Source organism: Condylostylus longicornis, unplaced genomic scaffold, assembly GCF_029603195.1.
Source record: "Condylostylus longicornis isolate FDR11 unplaced genomic scaffold, ASM2960319v2 ptg000010l, whole genome shotgun sequence".
Classification (NCBI taxonomy): Eukaryota; Metazoa; Arthropoda; class Insecta; order Diptera; family Dolichopodidae; genus Condylostylus; species Condylostylus longicornis.
In genome coordinates this window covers 21394170-21412936 of record NW_026577979.1, presented here as the reverse complement: position 1 = coordinate 21412936, position 18767 = coordinate 21394170, and the positions used below count along the sequence as shown (strand labels likewise).

Below are 18767 nucleotides of genomic sequence, written 5' to 3'. Positions count from 1 at the left end.
GAATAGAAACAAGTTAAAATTCATTTAAACAAAAGGAAATACTTCTAAAATTTTATATTTGAATTGATTTAAAAAAAAATTTTTAAAATAAAGTATCTAATTTGTGTGTAAATGAAATTTATGGCAAACTTTTTTTGGAACAAAATTACATTATTTTATCAACTGTAATCTTACTAATTATTTAGTAAAAAAAATATTTTTATCAAAAATTTGAAAACAAAGAAACAAATTTCATTTTATTAAATAATAATTATTAAAAATATAAAGATTTATTAAACTTATGAAAAAAAAAAGAAAATATAGGCATTATTATTTGTTTGAATAAAATAAAATTAAAAAAAAATCATAAAAATGTATCGAAAAACATGATATATGTATGTAATATATGAATAATAAATAATTTAAGAATAAAAATGAAAATATGTGTAATGTTCTTCTTTGAATTTCGATAATACAAAAATATGTATACTTAATTAATTTTATTTTAATTTTTTTATTTATTAACTATGTTCAAGTGTTTTTAAATGTATGAAAATAAAAATAAAAAAAAAATAAATGTGAAAATATATACGATTTGAAAAAAATGGGATATAGAAAATCAAAAATTAATGAAAATTAATTTTTAAAATATTTTACAAGCAAATAATTTTAGTTTGCTGTCTGTAAATTATAATCACTACAGTTTATTTAAATAACTAAATTTAGAACTTATATTTTGTAATAATCAAATTGAAAATTATAGTCGACTTATTTTATAAAACTTAAGTTTTTTTAGAAAATTAAATTCAAATTAAAATAAAATTGAAAATAATTTAATTACAATTGGCATATTTCAATAAATTGTTAAACATATAGCACTTTATGTCAGTTGGTAAATAATCAAATGACTATTTTGAGTTGTTGGCATCCCTGCAAATTTCGGTTTTTTTTGTAGAAATAGACGAAACTTGTCAATCGTTTATATTTTCACAAAAAAAATTTTCAGATGAATATTGTGTAAACTGAAAACAATTTCAATAAAATTATAATTTTTTTTTATACGTTTAAGTTACATTAATTTTTACAATAATATGAGAACATTGAGAACAGAGAGAAAATCACAGCAACAATCAGTTCTTTTTTTATATATTTTTTCTTTTTTGCTTCAAAAATTTATTTAATTTTTTTTATGCTAAAAATGCATAAAAATCGTTAAATAAATTTTTGTAAAAAAAATTATTTTGTTTCTTTATTTTTTTTTGTTTTGTTTTAAATATAAAACTAAGAACCTATTAAAAATATTCACTTAGAATCTAAAATATTCATTTATATATTAAAATTTATAAATGTAAATATATACAAATGTATGTACTGTATATAAAAAAAAAAATTAATAAAATTTAACAAATAATTTTCATATGTAAACATTATTAACGTTAACTTTTTTTTTTAATAAAACGAACAAAAAAAATTCTTTAATGAAAATAAAAAAAATGATTTTAAAATATTTAAAATCCGAAGTTCTTTAATTTAAATTAATTTAATTAATTTATTGTTCTAAAATTAATCGAAAATCTTTTCTAACACGCCATAACATTAATTCAAGGCATGCCCGACTATCTTCAAAACTACAATGACCCGAGTCACCGCCATTTTGTATATCACGATTTAAATAATATTTTGTTAAAGTTTTTAATGAACGGCGATATGGGAAACCATTAACATGTGGAAATGTTATTGATGTGTCAATAATATTCGTATGTAAAATTTTTAATGCTCTTAAGTCATTATCTAATGCATGCCCAATAAGTAATGTATCCTCATCAATAAATTCTAATAAATCATTTTGTACTTGTTCTAATGTTTTGACATTATTATTTTTTGATGTTATATCTTTTTCTGTAATACCTGAAAATCTTGTATTATAATCAACAATTTCGCATTTTGGTTTAACAAATGTTTCATAAACTAAATGTCCATCTGAACTAACAACTGTAATTTTTGTTACCTCTAAACCTAAACCAGTAAAACACATTTCACAATCTAATGCATAAACCTTACCAAAACAAACATCATCACCACCAACACAATTTGTAACACTATTCGTTTTAATATTAACATCATTTATATTACAATTCTTCTTATTATAAGAATTATTTAAATTTTTTGTTGATAATTTATTAGATGTTCTTATGAAATCATCATATGGTCCATTAATGCCAACTGTAATACCAGTCCAAACATGTAAGCGATTTTTAGCGCAACCAATTGAATATTGATCACCATTACAACATGAATATTGATATCCAAATGTTCGATTACTTGTATAAATCTGTTGTAGTTTACCCCAATGATAAAAACATTCTTCTTTTGTTAAGTACTCGCCATTTTCATCAACTAAAAATTCTTTTTTGCAACGAACACATTGTTTCTTCAAAGATTGGCTATAATTATTAAATATTTGATAACTGCCGTCTGGTGTATAAAATGTTGTTGTTGTTTCTTCTTCACCATTTTCTGATGTATCATCGGAATCGACAGATGCTGGACTTGATGTTTCACTACCATTACCGCTGTCACTTGATTGCATTTGCATCATACATGCATCGTCATTATCATCGTTATTATTATCATTGCTACTGTTTGTTTTCCATTTTTTATAACCAGGTGGCGCAATCAAACCATCGCTTTTATTAATTATGTCACTACGTGGTGTTGTTGAACGATTATTGCTTACAATTCCATTGGTTTTAAAATGTGTAAATGGTCTTGGCAAACATTTGAATATTTCAATGGAACCCTCATAAGATGCACTTTCAACCGGATAACCATAAATACGTAATAAATTTGGATCAACAATATAATAACGTAAAAATTTCACCAATTCGGATTCTTGTAAATTTAATTTCATATGTTGACGTAATGGCGGAATAACAGCTTGAGAAATTTTTATAAAATGATTAAATTCACAATTTTTTTCTTTCTGAATCATTTGATGATTATTATGTTGATGATTTACATTGGTTGTAACATTACTTTGTTTACCATTACCTTTTGTGGAATTTTTTACAGATTTTCTTAAAGAAGATTTTTGCTGTGGTGACGCTGTTGGTGATGAATTCGGTGATGATGATGATGAAAAATTTTCTGATTGTTCATTGCGCTGATTATTTTTATTATGATTATCATCGTCTATATCAATATTATGTTTTGAATGATTTTTTCGATTATGACGGCGATTACATCTTGGCTTTGATTTTTTATTCTTCGTAACATTTGTAACGTAGGATACTGAACTGTCTTCATTACTGCTACTGTTATTAATATCTTCAGTTCCACTTCCGGTCGAATCTGTTGATGTACTTTCTTTACGTCTATCACTTCGTATCACACGATGATGATGTTGATGGTGATGATGATGATGAAGTCCATTACTTGAACTACTGCTGTTTGTAGCTTTATTAAAAAGAAAAAAGAAATATAAAAATTTACAAATGAATTCAAATTTCTGACTTTAAAAGTGTAATAACAGTAATATTAAATGAGGTTAATGCTAAATATGAATTTATTCGCACTTATTGAATTTTAATGAATATGAAATATAGTGAAACTTTAAAACATAGAGCGTTTAATTTAAATATTTGCTTATTTATATAGAAAAAACTTCTCTAAAATTGCTATTCCAAATTTTCCTAATATTCAGAATTGTAACCTTATCAAAAATTATATGAAAATATAGCCAATAAATACATAGATAAATATTACTGAAACCAAACCGTTCGCAAAGAGTGTTAGTCTATTTTAAATTCATTATGAAATTTCGCTTTAAACACGTACATTATTTAAAGATTTATTTCTTATAAAGTAACAAAACAATAATAATTTAATATTCATTTATAAATTAATTAATTCTATTTTAATTATGAATTATTAAAATCACTTTAATACCAACTTATATTAACACCATATGATCACAAACTTTTAAAATTTAAATTTAAAACTTGCTTAAAACTAAAATGTAACTTTTGCACTGTGATCTCGGTTATCCCAATTTAAAATTAAGCACACTTTTGTGAATTGTGGTTTTGTTAATTATTGTGCTATTGTATAAAGTACTAAAAATAAGTGTACATACATATATATATATACATATATAATTATTTTATAAAAATAAAATTGTATAATTTTAATTAATTATTAATTTTTTATGATTTTGCTGTGTTGTCTATACTTTTAGTTAATAAGCTTTCACCTCTGAAACTAGAATAAAAGTCTAAAACCTCTTTACAATAAATTGTGTGTTTGTGTGTATGTATGCATATTGAAGTGATTTTTCCAATTTATTAAGATGTATAAACAATTCCTTGGATTGCTTAATTCATTTATCCAACAAATTTTATTTTGTAGAAAAAAATCAACTTAACATCTATAAGGGATTACATAAATATTTAGATCGAAATGAAATTCCGTAAATTTAAGAAGTAATTGGAGAAATTAAACATTTTTTTTATTAAACCATTATTGAACTTCAAACTTAATGTTTTAATGTTAACACTTTTGTATGTTTTCATTTAATTTTAATACATTTGTAAGTATCTATGTGGCAACATATGCTTTAAAATATATATTTTTTTAATATTATTCAGTTTTTTATGTGAATAATTCCAAGATTTCCATAAAGATGGCGCCATATAACCATTTATTATCAGATTTTTTTTCATTATCAGTTTTTTGTGCTTCCTTCATTTGAAATATTCAGAATATTTTATTTTTATACAAGTACATAATAAATATTTAAAAATAAATTATAATACTTAACATACATATTTACTATTCATTAGTACGTACAAGTGTTCATATTAATTTTTATTTAAAAATAAGAACTTGCTTGTTTTTTAAGTAGCCAATCACCTCATAATACGAGTATTAATTAATTCCCACAACGTTTTAGTTTTTTTCTTTTGTTTTTTGTCTTTCGCATAATGAAAAATGAAAGTGTTAATATTCTGCAGAGGTGCTTGAGAGAAAAAATAAAAGTTTTTTTTTTATTTTTTTATTATTTGTTTACACAAATAATTATGAGATGAAAAATGGTCATTGAAATTTTCGTATTAAATCGCCGCTAAACGCTTCTCCAATTGGAATTTTAAAAATTGTACTCGTCAATTTTGTTTTCTTTAGGTAATTATGGTATTTTTAATTTTTATAAACTTTTCCCTAACATATAATCAGCTTGTGTTTTCTGAATTTGTTCACAGTTTTGATTGAGTACACCATTTTGTTTTATTATGCAAATAAATTTCGAGTTTGTTGCGGTAAGTAAGGTTATTATAAAGATTTTTAATCTCTTCTATGAATTAAAAATTATTCTCATTGTAATATACATACATGCATGCATACATACATACCAAAATCATGTTATGCAATAAAATATAATTGAATAGATTTAGCATGAGGACAAAAGTTAAAAAACGGGTTAATAAAATGCTCGAATTCGGTGGTTAATTAAGTGAGATAAAATGAATAATTGAATTCCCTGATGCTGGGGCATTTACCGTTTGTTTTTGTTTTTATGGAAATTTGGGAAAGTTTCAGAAAAATAAAGACATGAAAATTGAAATTTTAATTGGAAAACTCCAAAGAAGGTGGTTAAAAATTTTGTTTTAGAATCTAGATAATAATTAAGTTTTTCAGCAAGATATATTTGTACATACATATATGCGTGTATGTATGTATATATAAAATTTTATCTTTCTATCTAAAAAACATTATTTTCCAAATTATTGGAAGCACATAAATGAGACAAAATATGTATATTGCTATTGTATCAGATGGGATATCATAAAAACATTTTATTAAATTTTTAAGGTTTAAATTCATATTTTTTAAATAAATAATTTCAGATGCAGTATAGTAAAGAAAATTTTAAAATTGTTTAAATTTAATTTAACGTCTAATTACTATAAATTTTAGTGAACAGTTTATAAAATTTTATTTCCATTTATGTATACACGTATGTATATAAAAATTACATTTTATCAAAATATAATTTTGCTATGTATGGTGCTTGTACTTTAATAGGAGATTAACTACCGGCATAAACAGGTACAAACTAGTTATTTTGAAAATATAAGTTGTTATGGTGCTGATTATAGTGGATTAAAAAAAATTTTATGTGAATTTTTCGTTTTTGTTGTCTTTTGATAAAGTTTTATATTAAATTTATATATTTGTGTGTAAATATGTATACACGTATGTAGGTATAAACCACCATATTTAGTAATAATTACAGTACATAATTATTATTATAATTAATACAATTAATAAATTTTTATGAATATAGAATCTATGATAACTTATGGTTAAGTTTGTATATTTTTATTTTTGAAAAGAATTAATTGATAAGAATTCAAAAGAAATAAAAAAATTTTGATTATAAAATTAATTCAAATGAAGTCAATATTACTTCAACAGTTTAGATATTGGGTCACACACAATTCCTGTTTATTCGTTTTCTATTATTTTATAAAATTTGTTATTTAATTGGACGAACCTTGACATTATTTAATTATAAAATATTGTTTTATATTAAATGATCAACACGAATCTACTTCATATAAGGAAAAGATATAAAAATTATTGTAAATAAACAAGATACTATATTGCTCTTCAAAGGTTTCGTATATTTTCTTCTGACATTTTTGTACTAAAACTTTAAAGTAGCTATTGGTAAATACAATTTAAAAAAATAAATAACTAATATTTATTTTAAATCGTTAAGTACATTTACCTTGGTTTGAAGATCTGTTCTTCAAAAGTAAGTTGAAAAAAAAACAAACAAAATTTTTAAATAACTTTGAACTTGAACCCCAATTTTGAATTTAAGTTCAAATTGAATTCAAGTTCTTGCGTTTGAATTCGAAAGATGTTTGATACAAGTCAATAATTTTTTAAAGGATTAAATTACAACCAAAGTATTTAATTTTATTATAGTAATAAATTATCAAATTATTTGATACAAAAAAAAACAGCAAAATAAATTTAAAAGGAAAAATTAAAATTATAGGTTTATTTTACAAATTAATGATAACTAAATAAACCTACATATATAAAAAGTGCCATGACAATCTTTCAAATTATGCATACTAAAAATAATTTTTTGAGAAAATTTGAAGGACAGCTATAAAGTATTACTCAACGAAGGGTAATAATATGTAACTATTTTTCCAATATTTTTAATTGTCAATATATGAAACCGTAAACTGGCACGAGTTATATACTAGTACCGTAAACTGATGCCAGTGATATAAATAAATTGCGCCAAGGTAGAATTTGGTTTGGTTATTTTAAAAAAAAAGACTATACATAATTTATGCAAACTTGATTGATATTTTAAATTCATAGCAAAGAGATTAACAACATATGTACGTATATGTATGTATGTATATATATTGATGTCATATTTTGTAAATTGCAATTATAAATTTTGAAATTCTTTAAATTTTTATTTTGCATAGGTAAAAAAATGAACTAAATATTGTTAAAAATTCTTATTCAATTCATATTCAAATATTTATTTTTATTTATAATCTTGACATTTTCAAATTAATTTTTGACAATTATTTGTCACTTAATTAAATATTTTAAATACACAATCAATATGTACATACATATGTATGTATAAATAAAAACCTTGAATGCTAGTAACACTTTACAACAAATTTATAATAAATATTTCGATTCAATTTTATTATATTATGCTCATAATCATTTTTCATTAATAATCGATTTGAATTTTATTTATGTAAAAATTTTTTCTTCATATTTCAAATATTTTATGCAACCAACCATTTGTATTTTAATTTAAATTCCAACCTTTACAATTTATTTACATATTTTATATACAATTATGTGTCAAAAAGTATGTCGTGTATACATGAAAAATTTATAATTTATGTCATCATTGAAAATATGTATAGCGCCCATTTAAAATTTTATTTATGCGATAGTTAGTCTTTGTTTTCTCAAAATAATTCTATCAATTCATGAAAATTGTAAAGCTTATTTATTAAAACTAAGCATAAATTTTGATATTTCATTAAACAAATGTGCCGATACTTTAAAAACTCAACATTTTATTGAGTAAACAGTAAAAGGAATTGCGATTGTAACTTTCATGGAGGTTGTAACTTTCATACATACATGTGTGTAGGTATGTACTTCTGTTGAAGTACGGTCTCGATTAAAGTTATAACTTCAACAATTTTTTGAATGCAAGCGAAAAATTTTTTTGGCAAAATATACATACATACACATTTTGTCGATAATACGAGCGCATAAATGTGTTAGTATTTTTATGTAAAAGCGTTCAGTTAAATTCAGTAAAATTAATATGTAAAGGATAGGTCTTTAATTTAACAAAAAATTTATTTTCGCATAATAAATTTAAAATTTGAGTTTGGAAAGCTTAACCCTTTTGCTTTGATTCCTTTAGTCCGTCAACTTCGTCTTCTTGTAAAGTAAATACATATTTCAAAATCAAAACTTCTTCATACATACATACACATATACATACATATATACAAATCTCTTATTTTAAAAGTTTTTTTATCATTCGGTTTTTCATATTATTTATTTTGAACATTTTTTTTCTCTCTCTTTTCATTTCATTAGCACTCTTTAAATAAAATTGTTTTTTTATATATGGTGAGAGAAAAAGTTAAAAATAATTTTCTGAAAATTTCTTGTGATTCACCAAAAAACAAATCTAAGTTCATTCACAACAAATTCACAATTTTTGTTTTCTCCCAATGTTTTTTTTTTTTAAATTTTTTAAAAATTTTTATTTTTCTCTTTCTAATTTTATGAAAATTTTATGTTATTTTTTCTTTTTTTGTAAATTTCAAAATTTTTAGAATGAACTTTTATAGTTTGGTGTTTTTTTATCGACTCTTTTAATTTTATCTAAATTACGTTTTAATAACAATTAAATTTTTAATATAATATAAAAAATAATGAAAAATATGATATTTAAATAAATTTCATTAGCTTAAGAAGAAAGTGGGTCAAGAAGAATGATGTAACGGATCAAAAATTGATTTCATACAAATTTAGATGTGCTTTCCATTAAAAATAAATTAAAGACTTTGTAAATGCAATAAAAATACTGAACTCAAATGTACGATAAATGACAATGTATATCCCTACCTATATAGGTTCATTGGAATTTGAAATGAAAGCGACGTTTGACCAGAATTTAGTTGACAGTTAAGATAATTTTCGCTTTATTTAGTTTTAAATACACATGTAAATAGAGTATATTATCATAATGACATCCTGTTGAAATTATTGCTAAATTTTGTCTTTTGTTGCATACATTTAGGAAAAAAACCCAAAAACAATGAAAAATCAATCACAACTTTACGGTTGAGCTAAAGTGTGATATAGTGCTATAGAGCACAGACAAAATGGAACATTAAAAACAGAAATTAGAAATATAAAACTTTTATCTTATCTTAAATTTTTATAGAGTTTTTATTCCCAAATGTGTTATTTTATAAAACGGAGCATAACATTTAAAGGCAGTATGAAAAAACAAATAATAAATAAAAGTTGATAATAAAATGTTTGTAATGAAAATTCGAAATGTTCAGATTGAATCTAAAAAAAAAAGAAAAAACAAATGTAACGGTTTATGAATGGTAGAAAGTTTTAGAATATTAGAAATATTTTTTATCTTTCTTATCTTTTAGACATTTATTAACACTAGATAATGAACTGTGAATTTTTTAATAATTCAGCCCTATGATTAAAACTACCACATATATTCATATATACTTATATGCATGTATTCTTATGCGTTAATTATTTTATTTAAGATAACTGTAAATGAAAAAAACAAACACATCATAAGAAGCTCATAAAAGTATGAGTTGTAGGCATGGTAAACATTAACATTAAAATTCCAAGTAATATTCAATTTTTATATTAGTGCAAATCAATCGTTTTTTTCAATTTGCTGATATCAAAAGTTTATAAATTGCAAAATTCATAATTTTTCAAAATAAATTTATAAAAAAAATATAGGTTAATTTTTATATTTACTAAAAATTTTACCACTTTATGTCAATTTTTAGTTACAATTAGTTACTAGAAATGACATTTTAGTCAATGAAATCGTGCGATTACCAAAGTCATGACAGCGATATCTTCAAAAGTTAGCGTTTTATTGCTTGTTTTCTGACATATTGTGTGCAAAATAATTTTATGAAGTAAAATGCGAATAATTTAATGTACAAAATAGCTCTTATTATACTTATATGTATATTCAGATGCGTTTCCACAAGGCTAAGTACATAGCATACACATTATTATATCTACATACATATATATGTCTGCTTCCGCTTCAAATTTATTTAAAATGTGCCAATTTAAAATATAAATAAATATTTTGTTATTATGTATTTTCACTATACAGTAATATTTCAGATTTATAAACTACATAATACGTAATATTATTATTCATAAGAAAACTAAAAAGAAAATTATTACAAAGTGAAAATTTTAAGATAGGTATGGAAACAAATATACATATGGATATACACAAAGTATTCATACATACATGTATTATTAATAATTAGTGTAAGTAGACAAAAAGGCGCTCATATATTATAAACATGTTATAGGTATGTTATGTAGACATTATGCTGAAAATTTTTGTAACATTTTATCTTTTACAATCTAACAATTTGTGTTTATTTTAAAAAGTGACGAAGAAAATTGGCAATAAACCTAGATAAACCTAGAAAAACACACAAGAATATTAATTGTTTACAAAATAAAATCTAAAATTTTTTTATTTATAATAAATTTTGTCTCATTTTTTAAATTTTCAATTAGTCTAAACTAAATTAAAATTAATGATTTTTCATTGAAACTTTATGATTTTAAATATGTTTTTAAAAATTTTTGAACAGGCGAATCGATAACTTTCGATAAATTCTTTTAATTTATTTTAAAACATTAGAAATATTAAATATGTTTTTGTGAAATAGTTAAGTAGTTTTACTTATTATTACTAATGAAGAGTACAATTTATCAGAAAAATTTTACATTTTTATTTCTCATGAAAGTGGGTTTTTGTTTAGATTTGTATACAACCACTAGGCATAGAAGTTGGAAAAAAACGTGATTTTAAAAAAAATTCATGTCATTTACGTCAAATTGAGGATCATATTACTGTATATCTATATACACATACATATAAGTTTGTGTAATTTTGGCTATATAAGCTAATAATAATATAATCAGTCGTACCAGTTTTATTACGTAAATGGGAAAGGGAAACAATTTGAAAAGTAGTCAAATTGCTTGTAGTGTGCATGGTGTCACAACTTAGAATAAAACCAGAAATTTACAATAGTAAGAACTAAAAGACTCTAATAATGATAAGAAATATTAATTTACACCGGTGTGTTTTAGCGCCAAATGGCGATAACATAATATGCAGTACATATGTACGTATTACTATACATACATATGTATGTATGTCTTTAATTTTTTATACATAATTATGTACATGCATATGCTTTCTTCTTTAAGTAAATTGTATATGTGCAAATATCAACATTTTCTATGACACTGAACTAATTTTTTATTTTTTATTTCAAATTGATTTCAGAAATAATTATTATCAGCACAATGTTATTTAAATAATCAAAATATAATAATTAAAAGCATTAAATAACCAGGTAAAAATAAACCAAACAAAATTGTACTTCGCAAGTTTATTACAAGTAAATTGGTGCACAAAGTTATGTACATACGAAACTCCTTCAGGTAAAATAAAATAATTATTAAATCATCAAATTTTATCATTTAATTTAGCTATAATCGGTATTATATGCTCATTAATCTTTCGATGATTCATAATTTTACATATGTCGGTTGTTATTAATAACAATATTATATTTCATAATACACATAGAAAACACAAAATAAAGTAATAAGCATGACGTGTAAATCATTCTTTGGTTCGTGTACTAAATATTCGGCATACAAACATATCACTACTACAAATGTATGAGTGTATGAGTACCATATGTCTATGGCTATATGAGTGCGTGCCTGTATTAAAATCATATGGTATTTTTATATTTTATTCATTCATATTTTACACAGAACGTAAAAAAAAAGTTGAAAGTTTTCTTTTACACAATATCATGTTATGAATAATTGCTTGTATTAAAGAGCGTAATATTTTAATGTTTTCATAAATTGAATAATTAAGTATGTAGATGAAACAGAGAAGGCGAATAAGTTATAGCTCAATTAATTTATAAATCGATTTTTAGTCTTAACTCTAACTGACTTTTATTTAACTATTTTCAACAGTCTAAAACCCAACACACAAAATGTATGTTTTTTTTTTAATTTTGATTAATTAATTCGGAATACATGTGTGTTATGCCAATATTATTGAAGTACTGAAATCAAACATTTTATTTACACCTGGTTTAAAAAAAATATTTAAACGAAAAAGTATTTCAATATATACAAATAGTTAAATTTAATTAACCCACAGAATGTGATTTGTAATCATTATACAATGTAAGCAATGATAATATATTTCGCCTTTTAATTGAATGTGTATTATGGCATCTAGCCTACGCTCATATATAATTATACAAATACTGATTCTGATATGAGAAATGAGGATATTTTCATATAAAAATGTTATCAAAACTCAAATAAATAATTATATCTTAAAAATTATTAATAGCAACAAGTAGACTTTGGTTTTGAGATCTGCATGTTATTTAAATACTCATACTTACTTCTGATACATAAAAATAATAATAGAAATGTCTTGAATTGCGTTTTAAAAATTACAGAGCATATGAAAAATTTAAATTAACAATACTATAACTACGTTAATCGTAATATAATTAAATTACAATTATTGTATAAAAAATATTATTACATTATTTCAATATTTTATTAGGAAGGCTGTTAACCTACAAAAAAACCCACGTATTTCTTTATTTACAACCAATCTAGCAAAATAGAAATTACTTTATTCGTTCACTTAATTTTTTTTTATAATACTATAAAATATATTGGTTAAAATTAAAAACTGTATTGCAATTGAAGAAAATATCGTGTAAGTATTGTCAACAGGTAAGAAGATGTCGCACCTTGAAAATGCTACCGCGGTCTATGTAAACAGAAATATTTCTTCTTATTTTGATATAGCAGAAAATGTAGATCAAATTAAGAAAATAACGTCGAATATCGCCGTTTTGCTATTAAAAAAAGAGTAGGTAATTGAAGTTCGGCCAGTGGATAGTTGCCACATTTTCGCATTTTAAACTTTTTTTTTTTAAATTTCCAAATAAGAAAAAATCAAATTTAGAATTCGTGCTTTTAATGGTAGGCTTAAAACAAAAATTGATTATTTTGACTTGTTGCGCTATTGCACTGAGAGAGCGATATTTTTATTGACTTATTATTTTTAAATATAGTATTATAATAATAAAACTTAATATAGTGAAATAAATGTGTACATGTATAGCACTACATATAAGCATATAAGACTCTCAAGAAATAAAAGTAAAAAATACAATAAAAAAATTAATAGTGCCGCCTAGTGATCATTTCAACCTTTTGTTTACTTTTTTTTGTTTCAATTTTTTCTTTTTTTCTTTTATTGTGCATTTATTATGTATTTCATGGACTTATGACCGCATAACTACTTATGATTAATAATTAAAATGATGACGCGATATTATAAACGCTAATTTAAATCATGATCAAAATCGGTGTTGCAAAAAGAAAAAATCAAAAAAGAAAAATTAAATAAAAATGCTAATTTATTTTTTTTTTGTTTGTTTTTGTTTTTTTACATGTCACTGCTAAATTTCATATTTGAGTAGTTTTCTAGTAAGCCGCTCCGCTATATAAAGTTTAAGTTGGTGTGGCGGTGGTAAATGGATAGGGTACTATATTTTTTTTTGTTGTTTTTATTACCCATATGCTGTAGGTTCTATATTGTGCTATATGTCTGTTAGTCGGTGAATGAAAAAATTTTTTTTTATTGACACTTTCGGTTTTATTATAATGTTACGTCATAAAACAACTAAAAAAAAACAAAGTGGCGAATACATTTTGATAGAACTTAGAGCTTAATTTAAGCAAAAAAATTAAAATTTGTATTGAAATAATATCAAAAAACTGAATAGAATCGAGCATTTTAAGATTCTTGTTCTGCATTTCATGTTTTGATCATCCAGTAAGAGAAAAGTGAGTGAGTAACATGTAACTGTTACTTCTGTTACAACTGTTAACATTTAATTTTCAAATAGGATTTTTTTTGTGAATATATGAGTAGAAAATTCACGCACCTTCTTTCGAAATATTTAGTCGACTTTTTAAAAATAATAAATAACTAAGAATTTACATGTATTGTAAACAAGAAATCTAATCAAGGAAATAAGAGCACTAATTCGAAAATTCTTTTTATGTAGTAAAAGCGTTTTGAAATTTATACAGTAATATGCGGAAAAAAATAAGCGGATTATTTACATAGATAAAAAATATGAACAGTGTTTTAAAAAATTTCCCTTATTAAAGACCGCAAAACTATTAGTTTCGTATAGTGAGAAAATTTGAAGGCTTTATTTAAATCATATTGTATCAAATTATGATGAATTTAACAATTAACAATTTCATATTTAACTGCAATTATAAATACAACTCTAAATATTTTCTTTACTTTCCAGCAGACTATACACATTTTATTAAATATCTATGTATGTACATATATTAAAAATAAATATTATATGAACAATACAATGAATTAATATGTAATATGAAACAGCAAGTGAATAGTACATACCTATACATATAATATGTATTAGTCGTTGAAGTCACGCTTCAATAATCGAAACTATTATTTCATTAACTTTATTAATTAAATATATGATTTATATATATACATACATACATACATATTTTCAATCACATCATTTCAAATTAGAAGTACATAAATAATTGGAGACACTATTAGTTATATATAGTTATAGTATTGATATTTTCGACTTATCCACTGGGCGCAAACATTGTGAAAATTGTACAAAATAATTTTTAATTACCCTTTTTTCGTTTTTAAATTGTAATAATTTTTTTAGAAAATTAGTTTAAACTCAATTAATTTGTTTAAAAATGTACACATATAATTATATTACAATTTTATAAATTAATTTAAGCATGCTATGATAATCACATGAAAAAAGTGTATAACAATTAAAGATATTTAGTGTAATTTTACGGTTTTATACTTTTTTAAAACAACACAAGTTGACATATTTTTAATGTCCCTACAGACTTGTAATCAAAGTTTATTAATCTTATTATGTTTTTTTTTTTCGAATAACTAGTAGTTATTACTTAATTAGTAATTTTCAGTTCAAACACACGAATTTGTATTAGCGTAATTTTGTGAAATTATCATTTTTTCATTGTTATACATGACAGTTAAATAATTATAATCCAAAAATTCGTATATATGTATGTATATATGTATTTACATATATAATTCAATTTTAAATAACACTTTGAAAACTATTTTGGTATGTTGATACTAATCATTTTAAGCGTATGGTTCTAAAATATTAACAATTATTAATTTAATTTTGTTGTATCAAATTGTTTCTATAATGTACAAAACCAATCATTAGACGTTCCAATTCGTTCATTACTCATAATCGATTTCATTATATGCTCGATTATTTATTGACTAATCAGTTTTTTTTCATTAGCTCATTAACTTTATATAATATTAAAAAAATTCATAATCGCATGATTATTTTTTCGAACATATTACATACAAGACAAAATTTGTACATACATACAAAAATATACATATGTATGTATGTATATTTTATATTGTGAACGAAAAAAAAAACATTTGTTTGTCATAATCACATAATTTTTATTAATAAATTTATTAATTTACAAGTCTGTCAACAAAAATGGTTGTATAAAACGAATTTCTAAATAATAATATATAAAATCGTTCATTAAAAAAAAAATGTTATTTCACAAAACGAGACGTGGAAAAAAGAAAAACGAGAGAAATTAGACGAGTTACCAGACATAAACGCTTTAACAAAAAAAATTTCAGTGCAATGTCAGATAACAAAAAACGCCTAGATAAAATGAAACTGAAAAATATCTATGTATTTTTGCTTTTTTCATACCAGATATCACCATCAGTAATAAGAGCAAAATTAAAGGAGTAAAAAAATAGCTACTAGGCATTTGATTAATATTTCAAAATTATTGAATAAGTGTGTACCGTAGACGGAAAAAATAATTATTATATTATGCACATATATGTACATAACACATATACACATGAACATAATTATACAATAAATAATAAAATATTGAAAGAAATCAAAACAGAAATAAAATATAAATGTTACAAGGCGCTAAGTCAAAAAAAATTAAATTTTGAGTAAAACGCATTTCACTTTGTCAAGTGATTTAATTAAGCGCATTTTTATTTGTTTTTTTAAATTAGCGCTTTTGAATTTAACGAAATATCGCAAATTTCGGAATAACATCTTGGCAGTATGAACTAGATTTAAAAATATTTGGTTTTCAATAATAAACTACGATGTGTCGAAAAATGAGTTAGCACAATATGGGAAATTTACCGATGATGATAAATGTAGTCTCTCTATTACTAATAAATTTATAAAGTAAAAATGTACAGTGTTATGTAAAGAATGTTTGTTTTTTATGTACAAATGGTATATTTATGTATAATAAAGTAAACTAAAAAACTTAAATAACTATTTTTATAATTGTGTATCAAGAAATTGCAAAAATTTCTTTTGTTCTTATATGCTAAATATTTCTAAATGTGCATTTATGGCGAAAAAAATAGTTTATTATTCATATTTGAACAAATTCCAGTTTAATATTCAGCTATAAAAGGTAATAAAAATTTTTTTTTTTAAATTAAGTGAAAACTGTTTTTCGAATTTTTAAACACTTCAAATATAAATAAAATATTTGGTTAAGTTTTTTTTCATTTATAAGCAAGCCAACTAAGTAATTTAATTCAAATTGAAAGGAATGACTAATTCAACCATTTAAATACAATTTTGTTTTATATTTACAATTTTCTAAAATAATTTCATGAGTCATTATTAGAAAATTTTAAAGATTTATCCTTAAGTTTACATCAACCGCATTTGTGTATGTATGTGTGAGCATGGTACTGAAGAAGAAATAGGAATTATTAGATGATTAACTCATTTTCTGGAATTTCGAAAATTTCCCGTTCATAATTTAAATTTTTTTTTTATTTATTTTTATTATTATTGCATTGAGTTTGTTCATTAAGATTTTATAAATTTAATAAGTACAAAATAATTTAATTATAAAACTGTAGACTATGTTATTGACATTAAATCTTTTTATGATTCTGATGGTATATGGTTAAAGATATGAAATTATGCTATAAAGATAAATTATCCTTAAACATAATCATCAAATAAAAATTATGATAATAGAACATATTTATAAAATATATGGCTGTAATTATTTTTATACTAAATTAAAAACAAAGTTGTGCATTTCGCAGAGAAAGTAGAAAATGAATTAATTCATTTTAATTATGAGAAAAAATTAATTTTTGAAGATAATATTATTAAAACTTTACGTGTGATTTCCAAATTGTATAATTAAATACTGCACTGGTACACAATCCAGCAATTATAGTTCATATAAAATGAATTGTGTATTAATACCGTATTATTGCCATTTTAAAGTCAAGGTATTTTATTTTTTGGTATCAAGGTATTGCTTTTGAATTTGAATTATCGAAATGGTTGAAAAATGTTCTAGGGTTAATAATAATGTACTTCAATTTTGTGTAATTTAGTTAATTTAATTACAAAATAGTAACGATGATATTTTTTATTATCATTTAGTTTACAATCTTAATTTGTTAAATGTAAACAATGTTAAATTATATATATACATATATACGTACATATACATATACATTTTTTCTATAGAGATTATGTAAAATTTTGGTTTGTTATACAAATGTTTTCGAATATTGTTCTAAATTATTTTGAATAATAATTACTATGATCCAATAATAATATGTAATAATTATTATACACGTGTTTTTAAAGCAAATTAATTTAAGTATGTGGTTTACCAAAATGTACCATGTACTAATGCATATATGACCATAAATAATATTAATGAATAAGCAAATAAAAACTAAAAATACGAGTACTTAAGTATGTGTGAAATGAAAATGATTTAACAATGATTAATATAAAAATGTATATTGAAATTATATAATGATATTTTAAATTTTATCTACAAAATTTTGAATTAAATAATTTGTAAACTTACCTTCACTGCATGAAGCTAAAAATTTTCCATTATTCGAAAAATCGATATCATGTATATCATCAGTATGTCCTTTTAGATTTGATGCTAACCAAGGATGTGATGATGCTTTACTATCATTACTACTAGTAGTATTACTATTAGTCGTACCTCTCTTATTATGACGTGTTTTTGATGATTTTGTTGTTTTTGAATTTTGAGAGTTTTGCTGTTGTTGATGATGATGATGTTGATGTTGATGAAGATTTGTTGTATGACTTTGTGAATTGGAATCTAATTTTTTATTAGAAATTTGATCTTTTTGTGAATCTTTTGTGTCATCTGAAAAGAATTCAAAGAAAAAAGGA

General features: G+C 22.7%; 1 protein-coding gene across 5 annotated transcripts in view; it reads right to left on the bottom strand.

The window, feature by feature from the left end:
* Window positions 1-576: 576 nt before the first annotated feature.
* The window catches only part of LOC129618689 (uncharacterized), an 82651-nt gene continuing 64460 nt past the window's right edge, over window positions 577-18767 (bottom strand). For all 5 annotated transcript variants that reach the window (XM_055533590.1, XM_055533594.1, XM_055533591.1 and 2 more), the window contains 2 exons: window positions 18424-18741; window positions 577-3435 (listed from right to left, as the gene is read on the bottom strand). In XM_055533590.1, coding sequence (XP_055389565.1) covers window positions 1529-3435; window positions 18424-18741 — 2225 coding nt within the window. In that variant the 3' untranslated portion in view covers window positions 577-1528. The remainder of the gene's footprint in view (window positions 3436-18423; window positions 18742-18767) is intronic.